This window comes from Lutra lutra, chromosome 9 (assembly GCF_902655055.1).
Source record: "Lutra lutra chromosome 9, mLutLut1.2, whole genome shotgun sequence".
NCBI classification, from domain to species: Eukaryota; Metazoa; Chordata; class Mammalia; order Carnivora; family Mustelidae; genus Lutra; species Lutra lutra.
Window position 1 is genome coordinate 73,444,550 of NC_062286.1, and position 18,649 is coordinate 73,463,198.

The window sequence follows — 18,649 nt, forward strand, 5'->3', positions numbered from 1 at the left end:
TGCTTAAGATTTGACGTGATGAATTTGAGTGCTTCCATTTCCCAAACTCTTTTTAAGGCAATATTATTCTATTACTGAGGTTCTTTTATCTTCTGAACATCATGTCATAGTTATTACAGCACAATGGCATAATATAAGAATATTTCCACTGGTATAAAAATAGGTCCTAATCATTGCTTATGTGATACTGGACAAATCATGTAATCTGTAAGAGTCAGTGTTCTTATTCATATTTTATTCGTAAAATTAAAAAAAAAAAACAGTCCACTTCACTGAGTTTTGATTAGATTCAAATAAGGTAATTCTGGACACATGGGTGGCTCAGTCAGTTAAGAGCATGCCTTTGGTTCAGGTCATAATCCCAGGATCCCGGGATTCCAGGACCCTAGGATCATAGGATAGAGCCAAGCATTAGGCTTCTTGCTCAGCAGGGAACCTACTTCTTCCTCTCCTCCCTGCCACTCCCCCTGCTTGTGCACACTCTCTCTGTCAAATAAATAAATAAAATCTTTAAACAAGAACAACAAAAATAAGGTAATTTATGTGTAAGTGATATAGAGCTGCAAAATAAATGGATACTTGCCTATTTCTGGGGGTTATTCTGAAATTGGCATAAGGTTAGAGTTTATATGTTTATTTTTTTAAGATTTTATTTATTTGACAGAGAGAGAGAGTGAACAAGAGATTGAACATGAGCACAGAGAGAGAGAGAAGCAGGCTCCTGGATGAACAGGCAGCCTGACATGGGGATCAATCCCAGGACCCTGGGATCATAACCTGAGCCAAAGGCAGACACTTAACCGACTGAGCCACCCAGGTCTCTGTTGTCAGTTTTTTGTTGTTGTTGTTTTTTGTTTTGTTTTGCTTTTCTTTAAGATTTATTCAGAGAGAGCTCAAGTGAGTAAGTGGGGAGGGGGCAGAGAAGAGAGAATCCTGAACATGACTTCCCACTGAGCGCCAAGGACCCTGAGCCAAAATCAAGAGTCGGCTGCTTAATGGACTGAGCCACCAATGTGCCCCAAGTTTATATGGTTTAGTAACAGCATATTCCTACTCCTTTACCTCTAAGATGGAGCTTTGAAAAAATGAAAAACACGAACAAAACCAATTAATTCTGAGTAAGAGATAAAAGGTAATAAAGAACAAGAAATAAACTAAATTTAGAAAGGAAAATAGCTCTTGTTTTAGAAAAAATATGCTATCAGTGTAAGCAGTTTTTAACATCCTAGCAACCTAAATATATCAGAAAAGAAAAGCCATAGCTGTCATATTATGCTGTAATATAAGAAGAAACATACCATACTATTAGGTGAAACTTTTTTCTGGCCTTCAGCAGCAAAATATCATATGAACTATATACTAAGTAAGTATTTGAAATTTTGATTTGTTTTTTAAAGGAAGTTAAATTTTACAAATGTATTTTTGATGAAATTACTTAAATTAGGTATGTTTTCTGTCAGATGGCTTAGGAGATAAATGTATTTTTTAATGATAGGGAAATAAAACTTTAAAACATTATCAGCCACAACATCCTTTGCCTCAACCCACTTCAGTTTCATATAGAAAAGATATGTATGTATTATTTTTCATATATTGACTAAGACAATTATTTTAACAATTATTTAACAAGCCATGTTCTATCTTAGTATTCCTGACATGACACTCCTAGAAACTGGTTAAAGAGTCTACTTTTTAAATTCTATCGTGAGAATTACAAATTGTTTTGATCATAGTAGAATTGCTATTTCCTTGAAATAGTAAATTGGAAGAACTAGTACCGAAAACCTGCTGTTCAGGGCAGTTAAGTATCTTGAGTAAGGTCTCCAAATAACAGTCTGGTTATGTTACCATGGCAGCATTTCCTTTCACTTGGGTCTGTTCACAAACTATCAGTAACAAGAGATAAAATTATGTATTTGCTAACAATATGTTTTAGAGTCTTCAGCAAAGAGGAATTTATTTTAAACTCTCACTTAAAAACCTTGCCCCTTTATTATTGTGCTTAGATGACAGAACACAAATAATGAAGAGTTTTAGACCTTAGGTATTGTTTTAAACTAAATTTGCCTAAAACAAAATAAATCTGTGCAATGGAAACAAGAAATGTGCATTCTCTCATTCACTATTTTGCATTTTGGAATTACAAGGCTTATGGACTTACTCAGTAAAGAACCACTGAAGGTTTTTAAGAAACAAGGAATATACTAAGAAATGAACTTTAAAAAGATCTTAAGATTGGTTGTAAAGAACAGTTTAGGAGAAAAGGCAAACAATATTCACTATTCCTGAAATGTTTTTATGTATTTGCCCTATATATTTTAACAGTTTCTCCCCAACTATCTTTTCTGTGGTTTTTAGAATGACTGAATTAAAAAGAGTTAACTGATTAAAAAGGGCATTCATAAGTGCAGTTTACAGCTTAAAGCATGAACTTTTACAGTGGTCGGCGTGACTTCTTTTCCTGGAATATTCAGCTATTGAAGCGAGTCATCACTATGCAAATGTACAGACTAAAACTGTACTAACCCAGGCAAAATTTCTAATTTTGTGTTTCCCAGCTCAAGTCTCACAGTTATAGTGTCTTGGTTTGGCTTTATAAAAATTAAGAGAAGTAGATGTAAGACCTGGATGTTTAAATATTTAAAACATGAAACCCAAAGCAAAACAAACAAAAAAAGACAATGTCTAACTTTTATAATTTTAAAATACTGAGGTAGATAAATACCAAGCCAAGATTTTTAGATCTGTCTGTTCAGAGTAATAACTATGGTATGGATGATAGGGGAGAAAATCTAATCAGCAGCTATCCAGCTGGCTGCGTATCATTACCACTTTGTAGTTTGACCCAGACCTTACCATCTTGCCATTTTTTTGAGATTATCACCTATAGATAAGAGATATTCATCAGAAAAGTGCTGGCAAGGTTGCCAAATTCAATTCCAACATTTATTCAAAGTATAACTTACTTGCCTTCTGCAGATTATAAGAGAAGTGCTATTATTCTGAAATACTGATTCTAGAAGTATTTCATAAACTAAAAAAAAAACACAAAAAAAAACCGCACAGCAAACCCACAAGCAACCCCAGTTCTACCTGAATATATCATTTTCTGTCCAAACTTCAGAAATTTAAGCAGAGTGGCTATTGATTCTGCCAATTTCTTTCCTCCTACCCTGACCTGTTGTAATTGCTGACTAATTTTTATCCAAATATATTACAATTTCTATATTTATCCTCATATTTTTTATTCTCTCCTAAGATGATTTCTTTCTCTTTATCACACTCTCCCTGTACTCTGGACTGAATGCTTTCTTATTAGCTAGCTCTCACTTCTTTAATTTCTTTCTTTCTCTGAGCATTTAAAAATGCTCAGGTTAATTATGTAAATAATGCATACATTTAAAAATCAAGGATAAAAACAAATCCCTTTGATCACTACCACAAATTAAACTATACTGGACATAGTATTCGCAATTTTTATTATAAACAATACCACAATGGATATATACCTCATCGTATGCAAGTATGAATGTTACTCTAGGGGAGAAATCAGAATCTAATCCACTAGATAAAAAGATATGCACATTTTTAATTTTAATAATTGTAGCCAAGGTACCCTGAAAAATGGTCATACTAATTTACACTCTTATTAGTGGTATGAAAATGCTGGTATCATTTCTCCCATTCTTATCTAAATTGATATTATCAAGCATTTAAAATTTTTGCATTCTCATGGCGTACAACTATTTTTGCGGGTTCTTTTAATTTGTATGTCCCTGATTACTAGTGAGGATGAACATCTCTGCATGCTTATTGGCCATTTGTATTTCCTCCTCTGTTAACTGCCTGTTCATATTCTTATCCATTTTTTAAATATTCTCTTATTGAATTAGATGAATTCTTTACATACAGTGTGTACTGCTCATTGTAAACATCTCCTATCAACTTCACATTTAATGATGGAATGCTAATAGTTTGAAACTGGCCATGATGGAAATATTTATACTGTGAAAATCTATAAAAGCTATATCCTCACCCCTACTCAATCCCTACCCCACATATACCAGCACACCATATTTTGAATCCTAATCTGTTGGCAGCTAGTTGTCTCAATCACTTCTTAATCAATCATTTTCAAGATTTCTGCAACATTTGATACTGTTGCTCATTCACACTTAAACTTACCCTCCTACAACTGAATTTTTCAGTTGTTTCAGTTGTTTAGTTCAGTTTCAGATTTTTCAACTGAAAAATCAGTGCTGATGACTTCCAAACTTGGAGCTTTAATCTAACATTACCACTATTCCTGTACCATATTTCTAAGTACCTAGTAGACAGTTCCAGTTCTAGGTCCCAACATAAGCATAAACACAATAGGTCTAAAACTAGAAAATAAAGAAGTGATATAATTCAAAATAAGATCTAATAATACATGTTGGAAAGAACATGTCCAATATTCCTAAAACTTTTAGTCATTTGAAAGGAAAGTTTGAGGCTGGGGGAATCTGCTTCCAAGATGGCTTATTCACATGACTGTTGGCAGAAGGCCATATTTCCTTGACACATAAGCCTCTCCATAAGGCTGCTTAAACGTCCTTATGATATGGCATCTGGCTTCCCCTACAGCTAGTTATCCAAGAGCCCAAGATGGAAGCTATAGTGCTTTTTATGACCTAGCCTCAAAAGGCATGATGCACCATTTCCACAATATCCTCGTGGTTATACAGGTCAACCCTATTCATTACTGAAGGGAATTCTACAAGGGCAAGAATAGTGGAAGGTAGGGCTCATTTGGAGGCCTCTTGGAGGCTATGACAGAGATTGATCCTTTGACATTACTGAGGCTTTTTTAATGGCCTAACACTTAGTTGGTCTTCATAAATATCCCATGTGTAGTAGACAATGTGCTAGATAGCAATATGTTATGAAAGATAACTAATACAACCTCCTTTAAGTTAGCTGTAAGATGATGATGGATGATGATATATCCTAATGTCTTGCTACTCATGGACTAATGGCACCAGGATCAATGGGGCACCTGTTAGAAAAGAAAGCCTCATCTCCACTCTAGATTTCCTGAGTCGGAATCTGCATTTTAACAAGAGCCCCAGATATCAGTGTATACACTTAAACTTGAACAGCACTACCTTAGAAAAATCCTTCAGTCATTTAAAAACATAATTATTTGCTCATAATTTTTATTCAAAACAAGAATAGGAGAGTTCTGCTACCACTTGGGGACAGAAAGCCATTAAAGAACATTGTTCCTAGCCTAACAAGAAAAAAACAAAATAATCCATAAAATCGTAATATTTTATGAGCTCATCTGAGAGCTAAGGCCACAGACAACTGAGAGAACTAAATTCTAAAGTGTGACAGGCCCGTTAGGAGAGATGGAATACACGAACTGTTTTACCTTTGGGAGAGCACAGAAACAGTGGCTGTCATAAAATAAGGTTAAAAAAAAAACAAAAAACAAAAAACATGGGGCACCTGAGTGGCTCAGTTGTTAAGCGTCTGCCTTCAGCTCAGGTCATGATCCCAGGGTTCTGGGATTAAGCCCCACATCGGGCTTCGGGCTCTCTGCTTGGCAGGAAGCCTGCTTCTCCCTCTCCCACTCCCCCTGCCTGTGTTCTCTCTCTTGCTGTCTTTCTCTCTCTGTCAAATAAATAAATAAAATTTCAAAAAAAAAAAAAAAGACTTAAATTTTAACAAATTCTTTTTTTTTTCATTTTAACAAATTCTTTTTTTTTTTTTAAGATTTTATTTATTTATTTGACAGAGAGAAATCACAAGTAGGCAGAGAGGCAGGCAGAGAGAGAGGAGGAAGCAGGCTCCCTGCTGAGCAGAGAGCCCGATGTGGGGCTTGAACCCAGGACCTGGGATCATGACCTGAGCCGAAGGCAGCGGCTTAACCCACTGAGCCACCCAGGCGCCCCCCATTTTAACAAATTCTTAAAAGCAGGGCGCCTGGGTGGCTCAGTCAGGTAAGTGTCTGTCTTCAGCTCAGGTCATGGTCCCAGGGTCCCAGGATCGACCCCTGAGCTGGCTCCCTGCTCAGCAGGGAGCCCGCTTCTCCCTCTCCTCCCTGCTGGTGCTCTCTCTCACTATCTCTGCCATGATCTCTCTCTCAAGAATAAATAAATAAATAAAATGTTCAAACAACAACAAATTTTTAAAACCCAAGTGTGAGCTAGCAAGATAATTTAGCATCCTTGCCATTCCCATATAAAAAGGTCTGCATCTATTAGCCAGCATTTTTCTACAGGCCTCCATCCAGTGCTCCACTCCATAGGAAGACTTTAGACAGGACAAGAGACCTAACAGAGACACCCAGGGAGATGGTGATGGATGTGCAGAATATACTAAGGTTTAAGGCTGAACAAGGATAGCAGGCAAACCTCATCCATATTCTGGGCTTTACATGACCATAAGATGAGATCAGGTGTCACTGTGGGAGAGGAACACAATCTGCCTTACATACTGGACAAAGCTCCGCTATGAAGCAAAAGCTGCCTGCCACTCAGAGAGAGGCAAGACACCCTCCTCACCCCAATCCCAGGTAAGGGATGGTTATTGCTGGAGAAAAATACAACACTCAACTATCCTCACACTTTAGTGACACTAGGCAATGGCCATCTGTCATTAGGTAAGGGGCAGGAAATCTGCTCATGCCCAGATGATACAAAGCAGAGATCTGCTGCCCTGAGAAAGGGAATGGTAACTTACTTGTACCAGGACCTCTCACTGATACTAGTCAGAGTTTATTTACCTTGAAGGGAATGAGCAGGAAACTGGCCCAAGCTCTGGAGCAGTGCTGTCCAATAGGACTTTCTACAGTGACAGGAATATCATGTATCTGTACTGTCCAATATGCCAACCACTAGCCACATGAAGAAGTCACCACTAGACTTCACTCTGAGTAGATGGGAGACCGTCTGCTCCAAGGGAAGGTAAGGAAAGTCCTACTTTTGAGACACAGGCATACAAAGCCTGCTTAATACTAAAACTAGAGCAGAAAAATCAAGAAACTCATGCTCCTACCCCAAGAGCCTCATACCAAGTAACAGCAATTGCTACGGGAGGGGCAAGAGCACAGAGCAAAATATGTAATTACCTTCTTGCCCCTAAATGTATCACAAGCTGAAAGATCAAGGTAGAGCAGAAATGCTAAGAAAAATTATCTGGCACTCCAGGACTCACATTAAGCCCAAGTATTAGCAGTCCATCTCTGTATGAATTTGAAGCCTGTGGTACTCAGAAGGTTAACTATGACAATCACAAAAGCTAAACCCAGCCCAGTTATTACCTAAATTGACCTATACCTGTTTCACGCTAACAACCTGACAAAAGTAGAGGCATGTTTATTTCTGGACAGAAATATTATCTATCGAAGTCTCAACCATTCTTTTACAATGTTTGACATTTAATCCAAAATTATGAAACACACACAGAACAGGTTAAAACAGTCAGCAAAATCAGACCCAGAGATGGAGGAGATATTAAAATTATTAGACAGAAACCATATTTATAATTAATATGTTTATGGATCTGGTGAGAAATTTTAGCAGAAAGATGGGAGACTACTTTTAAAAAGGCAAATGAAGGGCAACCCTCTTGAGTTCCCTCCCACTTTGGGACCTTTGTATTATCACTTTATTATCACTCAATAAACCTTGCTTTGCTGCCAAACAAAAAAAAGGCAAATGAAAATGCTACAGATGATAAATATGCAGAAGTCCTTTATCAGGTTTATCAACAGAATGAACATACCAGAGGGAAGACTAAACCAAAAAAGATTGAAAGAAATGATCCAAACTGAAACAAAGAGACAAAAGACTAGAAACTAGGGCAGAGCAACTAAGAGGTGAGACAATAGCAAATGGTCTAACATATTTTTACTTGGAATCCCAGAAATGGGAAGTGAGCCACAGAAATATTTGAATAGCTAATGAGCAAAACTTTTCTAAATTAATGACCACAAATCACAGATCCAAGAACCTCCAAAAAACCAAAGCAGGATAAAAATAAAGAAACACACACCTCGGTGCACCACAGCCAAACTGCTGAAGTAATGACATAAAGAGAAAAGTCTTGGAAATCAGACAGAAAAAGAAAAAGAAGAAACATTACAGAGGAACAAAGATAAGAATGGCAGCAGACTTCTTATCAGACACTATATACGCCAGAACACAAGACAGTACCATCTTTAAAATACTTCAAGAAAAAAAAAAAAGAAAATTTCTTAACATCCACAAAAAGATTCTTATAAATTCATTGCTAGATTTCAACTATAAGAAATATTACATATACTTATCCACGAAAAAGGAATTGATTCTGATAAACATCATGATTAGTCAACTTTTTCTGTGTAAAGCCATATAATAAGTGGTATAATAGTATAATGATGAGGGGCACCTGGGTAGTTCAGTGGGTTAAAGCCTTTGCCTTCGGCTCAGGCCATGATCCCTCGGTCCTAGGATTGAGCCTGCTTGGCAGGGAGCCTGCTTCCCTTCCTCTCTCTCTGCCTGCCTCTCTGCCTACTTGTGATCTCTGTCAAAAAAACAAAAAAACAAAACAAACAAAAAAAAACCTATAAAAAAATAGTATAATGATATTATTTGAAGATAGACTGTGATAAATTAAAGATAAATACTGAAAAGTAGAGAGCAACCACCACCATCACCAGCAGCCTCCAAAAAGGGAATAGCTGATAAGCCAATAGTAGAGATAAGAGTGAATCATAAAAAAATACTCAATCCTTAAAAAGACAGGAAAAGTGGGGGAAAAGAATAGAGCAAACAAAAAATAGCACAATGACAGATTTATAGCCAACCATATCCATTACATTAATGTAAATGGTCTACGTTCCAATTATAAGTCTCAGACTGTCATACTGAATAAATAACATACTGAGAGTGGCAGAATACTATAGAAACTAAGCATAGAAAATTAGAACATTAGAAAACTAATTTATGTCCTATAGTAGACTGAAATTGTTAGATTTATATCAATATTTAAGAAATTTAAAAACATCTCAATGAAAGCAAGTGATGAATATAATTAGGCTCAAACTGAAGTAATTATGAGTTGACAATTTTTTGTCTTCCTTTAGTTTCCCCATATTTTAAGGTCTCGAAGTTAATTCTCCCCCACCCTCCCTAAATACAGCAATGTTCATAAACACTGACCTTGCCATGGCTTCTTTCCACTTTCTGAAAACATTTATTCAGGGACAGATTATGTCGAACAGAATTCTTCCAGCCTGTTGGTGCAGTAGCAAAATATGGGAAGCGGTCCAAAATCCAGCTATAAATTTCTTTGACAGGCAAACATTTATTTGGAGAGTGTTCAATAGCCATGTAAATGAGAAGACTAAAGGAGTATGGGGGCTTTGCAGTTGCTGATTTTTTTTCTGGGTTCTGATAGCAAGATGGTCCTAAGGATGGCACATCATCTCCCTCTATGTCATACAATGGACTAACGATTGGAAGACCCTCACTTCCAAAGCTGAAGTTTGTTAGAAGATTAGTACTTTCATGAAGCCAGTTCAAATTTGTGAGTTCATCATCGGCTGACTCACTGTCCACTACAGTGGCCTTTGGCCTGGCAGCATCAACAGCTTCAGGCAAGCTTCCCATTTTGTAAATCTGGCTTAATCCTGCAACCTTTTCAGCTCCTGGAGTTTCAGCTCTCTTTTCTGGAGTCATTCCAATTACTGGACCCATTTACTCTTACAGTTCTGCAATAAAGAAAACAATTGTCAATCAATATAATACTTAAGACTCGTAAGCTCACGGAAAATGAAAATACATATTTAAATATCACAAATCAGAAATTTTGCAATCAATTATCCCACATAATACTGAAGCACAACATTTGTACAACAAAGACACTAAAGGTTACAATCCAAGGAAGAGAACTTATTTCATATTATTTGAAATGGCTGTAAATAAAATACAGCATTGTAACACCATATGTGAGTGATATTAATACAAGTAAATAATCTATTTTGAATACTTATTAAAGTCCCCAGCCTACAGTAACAGCCTCGTAATGGTTATTGTTATTAAAAATGAGCAGACTTTCTGGGACACCTGGGTGGCTCAGTGGGTTAAGCAGCTCCCTTCGGCTCAGGTCATGATCCCAGTGTCCTGGGATCGAGTCCCACATCTGGCTCCTTGCTCAGCAGGGAGCCTGCTTCTCCCTCTGCCTCTGCCTGCTGCTCTGTCTGCCTGTGCTCGCGCTCTCTCTTTCTATCTCTCTCTAACAAATAAATAAATAAAATCTTTAAAAAAAAAAATGAGCAGACTTTCTTTGAATTATAAGACTAGATAATCCATGCATTTTTTTTTATTTTTTTTTAAAAGATTTTTATTTATTTATTTATTTGACAGAGAGAAATCACAAGTAGGCAGAGAAGCAGGCAGAGAGAGAGAGGAGGAAGCAGGCTCCCTGCTGAGCAGAAAGCCCGATGTGGGGCTCGAACCCAGGACCTGGGATCATGACCTGAGCCGAAGGCAGCGGCTTAACCCACTGAGCCACCCAGGCGCCCCAATATTAAGCCAAATTTAAAATATTGCTTAAACAATAATTCCAAACAAACCCTTTCCTCAAATCAAAATATTTACTACAAAGAGATAAATAACTTCTAATATTTTTATAGATTAAACTAAAAAGGTAACATTTCTTACTAAATTCACTATCAGCAAAATTATTACTTACTATAAATTTATTACATTCAATATTTTATATTATATATTTAAATATATATAAATTTATATGTGTAATATATAAAAATTTATATATAATATATATAAAATATATATATATTTATATTAATTCTATATCATCTCATCAAGTATTGACAATGAAAGGCTGGCATTCTCTAAGTAAAATTTGAATTATCACCGTAATTTTCCAGAAGGGAAAAAAAGCTATTTCTAAACTATTCTTTTTCATTTCTATTTTCTTTTTTTTTTTTTTTAAAGATTTTTTATTTATTTATTTGACAGAGAGAAATCACAAGTAGGCAGAGAAGCAGGCAGAGAGAGAGAGGAGGAAGCAGGCTCCCTGCTGAGCAGAAAGCCCGATGTGGGGCTTGAACCCAGGACCTGGGATCATGACCTGAGCCGAAGGCAGCGGCTTAACCCACTGAGCCACCAGGCGCCCCTCATTTCTATTTTCTTAAATGTCTTTTGTTTTGCCTTTGAAACATACTTCAAGGCAAAAAACCTATCATGGGAAAATAAGTGACCAAAGAGAAAAGTGATACAAGTAATGTACTATTAAATTCATTTTTAGTGGTTCATAAAAGTACCTCATTTATGAATTCAGTGAAAAACTTTCTATCTGCCATCATCCTATTCAATCTACTTATGCTTATATAACTGAAATAAGAGAAATACCCCCACAGTTTTATTTCACTTAGAACAAAGCTGGCAGGTTACTTCAAGAACTATGAAACCAGTCAATTTTACATGTGTAACAGTCTATCTGGATTCTGGTAGCTATTAATAGATGTAGTCTCAAAGCTCTTATTACCAACAGCATCAGCTAATATTTTGGGGGCCAGGCATTGTGCTAAACATTACAAACTATATCTCAATTAACCATCAATTAAGCCCTATAAAGTAGGCACTATTATTAACCCAATTTTATTAATGAGGAAAATGACTCAGAGGTTAACCATCCTGTTTTAGCTTACCTGGTTAGTAATGGGAAACAATAGAATTTAAATCTGGGCAGACTGACTTCGGGACCACAACTACTACATAATCCTGGTAAGAATGCAAACTCATCATTGTTGAATACCAATGACCTAGTCCTATCTATTTTAAATCTTACTACTGTTCTCTCCACATCCAGTTCCTATTTTTCTTACTTAGACCTGTACTTATAACTTGACATACCAAGATACTTTAAGAAGGAAAAGATCAAACTGTAAAAATTTGGTTTGTATTTCAGGTATGAAAGCCACATATTCATAAACACGCACATGTGTGCATGCATATGCGCAAGTAATATATGTCAGAGATGACTTTCTGTCCTATGTAGAGGACCAAATTATTCACTTTACCACCAAAGTCTCTCTACCCATAGAGAATTTCAAAAAAATGTGTCAATGAAAATTCACTGAAGAATATCTTGCTTCCTTTAAAAAAAAAAAAAAACCCAAACACACATAGCAGTCAGTGTTCAAAGACGGGAATGACTAATTTCCAATGTTCTACTTTTGCCTTTCACCTATATCTCCACTGATCTTCAATCACATACAGAAATCAGAGAGTACCAAATACCAGTAGCTTACACTTACTGAGATTTTATTATATTATAGATACTATGCTATGGGCTTTAAAATCTCTACTTACTCTGTGCTGCTACTAAGTTCTGTGTATGGTCCTTTATTCACAGCCATGGAGTCCATAATGTTTAAGCATTTTATTTTTGTATTCCTAATGAATCTTAATATGTTGGGCACATGAGTAGGCATCCAAGTTATAATCATTTCAAACTAAAATGAACTTAAAATCGACATATATGTTTACTCTATATCAAGTGCTGTGTCACCGGCCTTTAAGAATTACTTTATTTTAGAAGAAAATCCTTAATGCTAGAAAATATCCTAACTGGTAACAATCAGAAAATTGAAATTCCCTGTTATTAATAAGGAAATTGAAGCAAAAAAAGCCATTTGCCTAAAGTTATAAAACTAATTAACAGTAGAGCCAAAATTATAAATCGGGCTGAGTTCAATATGCAAGTTCTTTGTCCATTAGAGTACACTCAATCTCTTAAGTAGCTGATATTTTTAGCAATACTAATTCAGACAGACATTGTTGACAGATATGAGAATAACATATATTCTCCTCAGAAACTAATTCAGATGGTTGCAAATATATATTATTTCTCTGAATTACAAGTTTAGAATAAAGTCCATTACTTTAAGATGTAAAGCAGTATTATGGCAGCATACATGCCAAAGATTACACAAAGTGAACAGCCAAGGAAAGTTAAAAAAAAAAAAAATCAAGTACTGACACTGATAGGGTGACATTCTCTTAGGAAGGTTTGAACTGTGACTGTATTTTCAAGGAGAGAAAAAGAGTTTAGTATACTAAACTATCCTTTTAGTATACTTTAGGACATTCCACTTAGAATACTAAGTCCACCGCAATAAACAGGCAAATCATCTTTTCTCATAAATGAAGTAAGTATGTAAAAAGCAAACATATATTAGAAAATACCCAACTTCACTGATAATCAAAGAAACTCAAAGCAAAACACAAATGTGATATTAAATATGACAATGTATTTGGCACAATGCCTGGTATGCAATAAGCACAAATATTAGTAATAAAAATAATATCTACTTTTGCCCAAATTAACAATGGTTTAAAAAATATTATATTTAATACACAATTTTGGGCAAGGAGCTAGTGCCATTTTGGAATACTAACTGGCAATATGCACCAAGAATCATTAAAAATGTCATATTCTTTGACTCAATAATTCACAGATCAATGGAACAGAATTGAGAACCCAGAAATAAACCCACACACATATGGTCAATTAAGGTACAATGATGGAGACAAGAATATAAAATGGGGAAAAGAGAGCCTCTTTGATAAATGGTCTTGGGAAAACTGGACAGCTACATTCCTAAGAATGAAACTGGACCACTTAAACCATATACAAAAATAAACTAAAAATAAATTAAAGACCTGGGGCTTGGGTGGTTCAGTTGTTAAGCGTCTGCCTGCGGCTCAGGTCATGATCCCAGGATCCTGGGATTGAGCCCCACATCGGGCTCCCTGATCACTGGGAAGCCTGCTTCTTCCTTTCCCATTCCCCTTGCTTGTGTTCCCTCTCTCACTGTCTGTCAAATAAATAAATAAATAAAATCTTTAAAAAAAAAATAATACATTAAAAAATAGATAAAAGATCTAAATATAAGACCCGAAACCAGGAGCACCTGGGTGGCTCAGTGGGTTAAAGCCTCTGCCTTCGGCTCAGGTAGTGATCTCACGTCCCGGAATCAAGCACCGCCCCACCCCCGCCTGCCTCTCTGCCTAACTTGTGATCTTTGTCTGTCAAATAAATAAATAAAAATCTTTTTAAAAAAATTTAAAAAAGAAAGAAAAGACCTGAAACCAGAAAACTCCTAAAAGAAAACAGTCACTGATCTCTTAGACATCAACTATAGCATTATTTTTCTGGATCTGTCTTCCCAGGCAAGTGAAACAAAAGCAAAAATAAACAATAGGGCTATATCAAACTAGAAAGTTTTTGCAAAGCAAAGGAAACCAGAAACGAGACAAAAGGTTTTCTCCACTGAATGGGAGAAAAGTTTTGTAAATGATATATATGTTAAGGGTTTAAATATCCAAAATATATAAAGAACTCACAGAACACCACCAAACCCCCCCTAAATAATCCAATTAAAAATGGGCAGAGGACCTAAAGAGACATTTTCCCAAAGACACACCGGATGGACAACAGACACATGATAAGATGCTCAACATCACTAACCATGTGGGAAATGCAAAAGCAGAACCAGAATGAGATGTCACCTTATACCAGGCAGAATGGCTACTACGAGAAATATAAGAAATAACAAGTATTGGTGAGGCCACGGAGAAAAGGGAACTCCCACAAACCACTAGTGAGATGGAAATTGGTACAGCCACTGTGGAAAACAGTATGGAGGTCCCTTGAAAAATTAAAAATAGGTACCACAGGATCTTGTAATTCCACTTATGAGTATTTATCCAAAGAAAACAAAAACACTAATTCAGAAAGATAGGAGCACCCCTATGTTTACAGCAGCCAAGGTACAGATGCAACTTAAGTGTCCACTGTTACGAATGGATAAATAAGATATGGTATATATAAGCAATGGAATATTAGTCATAAAAAGGAATGAAATCTTGTCACTTGTGACAACATGGATGGACCTAGAGAATATTATGCTAAATGAAATAAGTCAGACAGAAAGACAAAAACCGTATGATTTCACTTACATATGGAATCTAAAACACAAAACCAAACCAATAATATCAATAAAGAAACAGACTCATAGGGGCACCTGGGTGGCTCAGTCGTTAAGTGTCTGCCTTCAGCTAGGGTCATGATCCCGGGGTCCTGGGATTAAGCCCCACATCGGGCTCCCTGCTCAGCAGGAAGCCTGCTTCTCCCTCTTCCACTCCCCCTACTCATATTCCTGCTCTTGCTATCTCTCTCTGTCAAATAAATAAATAATATCTTAAAAAAAAAAAAAGGAAACAAACTCATAAATATGAAAAACAGGTGGTTACTAAAAGGAAGAGTATGGAGGGATGGGTAAAATGGGTGAAAGGGATTAAGAAATACAAACTTCCAGGTGTAAAATAAGTAAGTCACAGGGATGAAAAGTGTAAGACAGGGAATATAGTCAATAATATTGTAATGTACTGGGGTGCCTGGGTGGTTCAGGCAGTTAAGCGTCTGTTGATTTCAGCTCAGGTCATGATCTTGGGGGGGGGGGAGTCCGCACTCAGTGGGGAGTCTACTTGAGGATGTTCCCCCTCTTCCTCTCCCCTCCTCATCTAAAATAAATATATAAATCTTCAAAAGAATAACAGTAATATTGTAATGCACTTATTGTGATGAGGATTTTGTAACATATATAGCTGTTGAATCACTATGCTGTATACCCAAAACTAGTTTAATATGCTATGTCAACTATACTTCAAATTAAAAAAGTCATATTCTTTGACCCAATAATTCCATTTATGAATCACTTTGTGAAATAATCCTACACAGTAAAAATAGATTGTCTCTGTCTCCCTCGTCTTTTATACACACACACACACACTCATCCAAAAATTATTAAAGACAGTAGAAAAGTATAAACATCTTATACATTTTATTATAGAGAAACAGCTAATTAAACTGAAGTACATCAATTCAATCTAATATTTAGTCATTAAAAATAACTTTCTTGAAGACTGTGAAGTAAACAAAAAAGCTTATTATAAATTGGTGAAAAAGTAAAAATATATAAAACACTAAAAGTGGTTTTTATTAACTTGATAATTTTTTCTTTGATCTCTTTACCATTTTTTCTTTAATGCGTTTATTATTTTTAGAATAAAAAATTAAAATACATTCAAGGGGAAGAGCTGTGCTGGATTATTTTTTAGTGTTTCCACTTAACAAAGAATCAAATCACAAAAAGATCAAGGACTTATCAAAGATCTTAAGTCAAAAACAGAAGCCACCTCAGAAAAAAACACACACACAGAAAAAAAACAAAAGGAAAAAAAAACGAATAAAAGTCACCTCTTAAATTCAGTACAGTCTATTTTGCTACCAAGCTTTTCTGTAGCACAAATTAGCTCACTGGTAAATAGGGGAAAGATTTTAGTACAATGTGAAAATCACATTGGTTTGTAAGTGATTTTTACCAGCTTATGTTTTTGCAATACTAAGTAATAACAGCTGAACCCAAAATAGGCTAACGTAATGGAAAGCTGCAAGCTGCTGAAAATACAGTATTGTACACAATTCTCATTCAACCCATGTTCTTCCTCTTGGCACAGCTTGGCCACATGCATTTTCTTGGAAGTGTTAATGAGCTGTTCTCTCCACAAATTTGTATGCATTTTATCCTATCCTCCATAACCTTGCAGCTTCAACCCTTCCTTGCATTCCCTTCCATCAGGCTATTTTCACCTTTTTTTTTTAATTCCTAAATTGTATTTCTTTATTTGTAATAAATTTAATATATCTTTTAAAATATTCTAGGGCGCCTGGGTGGCTCAGTGGGTTAAGCCGCTGCCTTCAGCTCAGGTCATGATCTCAGGGTCCTGGGATCGAGTCCTGCATCGGGCTCTCTGCTCAGCAGGGAGCCTGCTTCCCTTCCTCTCTCTCTGCCTGCCTCTCTGCCTACTTGTGATCTCTCTCTGTCAAATAAATAAATAAAATCTTTAAAAAAATATATTCTAATATTCTTAAAACTTAATTTTGTTAGTGTTCTGATTACAAAGCTTCATACTTTTAGGTGAGTTGACCTATCAGCTAGCACAATATTTTAATGTTTTCAGAAATATATAATATGTAATATTACACAAGAAAGACCTGTATATTTCACACCAAAAATTTTTTAAAAAAGCTTTTACTTTTGTTTGGAAAATTCTAGTTTTATACCAAAACAAAATCTAGTTTTATAAGAAACGGCTTCTTAAAATGAACTGAAACCACTCAGTAACAGGTCATTAATAACGTGCATGGAAGTTTGCTTCAAAGCAGAACAAGTAAAGAAATAAAAGGAAATCTGAGCTAGCGATGTAACATTTCCTTTTATTAATCTTTTAAGAACAATACCTCAATAAACCACACGTAATTGTTACACATAATAAATGTCACTCAAAATAAGCATTAGGGTCAAGAGACTGTGATGTGGGGTTTGAAAACTGTACTCTAATTTCCTAGGAGCATAACTAGCATAACCCAAGTAATGAATACATCCACTAATAAACCAATTCCTAAAACCAAGATAATGCTACAAAAAAAGTAGGTAAATGTACAAGACAATTTTGCAAAGTACACATTGGTGTTAAGACTCCCAAGTCTTCTACATTTCAGAAAAAATTGAATTTCTTTAGACAAGAATAATTTAAAAGTGGAGAGTTCAAACAAGCCCACTATAATCACTCTGCAACTCCTGCCTAGAGCTTCACTGTGTAAGGTCATAGCAGTATCTTGAGAAGAGGGCTCAGGATTAAAATGTAACATTTTTTCACATCTGTGCAGCCCATGCATCTATCAAAGATATTTAATAGAGATCTGCATATTTCCATACTATGTTCAATATTACAATGACGGTCTACTCTAGGACAAGAGAAATAAAATTCCATATTGGAATTCTTGGATCATTTCCCAAAAGGTTAGAGAAGAGCATTTTTGCTTAGGTCAGTATTAACAATGGTCTGAGAGGAAATGCTTGACAGAGCTCAGAGAAGGGAAACTAAGGTATAGAATTTTCAATATTACCCTGGTATTAGAGGTATTGTAAGAGCTATTATTGATAGATCTTTTGCCCAAAATAACTAAGAAACCTTCTAAACACAAAATGTTGGTTATTGACACACAGTATTTATTTATTTATTTATCCATATTTTTAATTGACTGTATCAAAGACTAGGCAAACAAAAACATTTTTTCTTTATACTTCTATCATGTTAGGACCCCTAACCATTATTTTAGCTCCCTCCCCCTTTTTTTTTTTGAAGTTTATTTATTTATTTGACAGAGAGAGACACAGCGAGAGAGGGAACACAAGCAGGGGGAGTCAGAGAGGGAGAAGCAGGCCTCCCGCAGAGCAACGAGCCTGATGTGGGGGCTCGATCCCAGAACCCTGGGATCATGACCTGAGCTGAAGGCAGACGCTTAAGACTGAGCCACCCAGGTGCCTCACTCCCTTTGTTTTTTAAACATCATATAGGGACGCCTGGGTGGCTCAGTTGGTTAAGCAGCTGCCTTCAGCTCAGGTCATGATCCCAGCGTCCTGGGATCGAGTCCCACATCAGGCTCCTTGCTTGGCAGGGAGCCTGCTTCTCCCTCTGCCTCTGCCTGCCACTCTGTCTGCCTGTGCTCACTCTCGCTT

At 36.1% G+C, this 18,649-nt stretch overlaps 1 protein-coding gene across 5 annotated transcripts in view; it reads right to left on the minus strand.

Moving 5' to 3' along the window:
• The window catches only part of FOXN2 (forkhead box N2), a 68,445-nt gene that overhangs the window by 22,894 nt on the left and 26,902 nt on the right, over nucleotides 1–18,649 (minus strand). For all 5 annotated transcript variants that reach the window (XM_047745503.1, XM_047745504.1, XM_047745500.1 and 2 more), the window contains exon 2: nucleotides 9,192–9,742. In XM_047745503.1, the coding sequence (XP_047601459.1) occupies nucleotides 9,192–9,728 (537 nt within the window). In that variant the 5' untranslated portion in view covers nucleotides 9,729–9,742. The remainder of the gene's footprint in view (nucleotides 1–9,191; nucleotides 9,743–18,649) is intronic.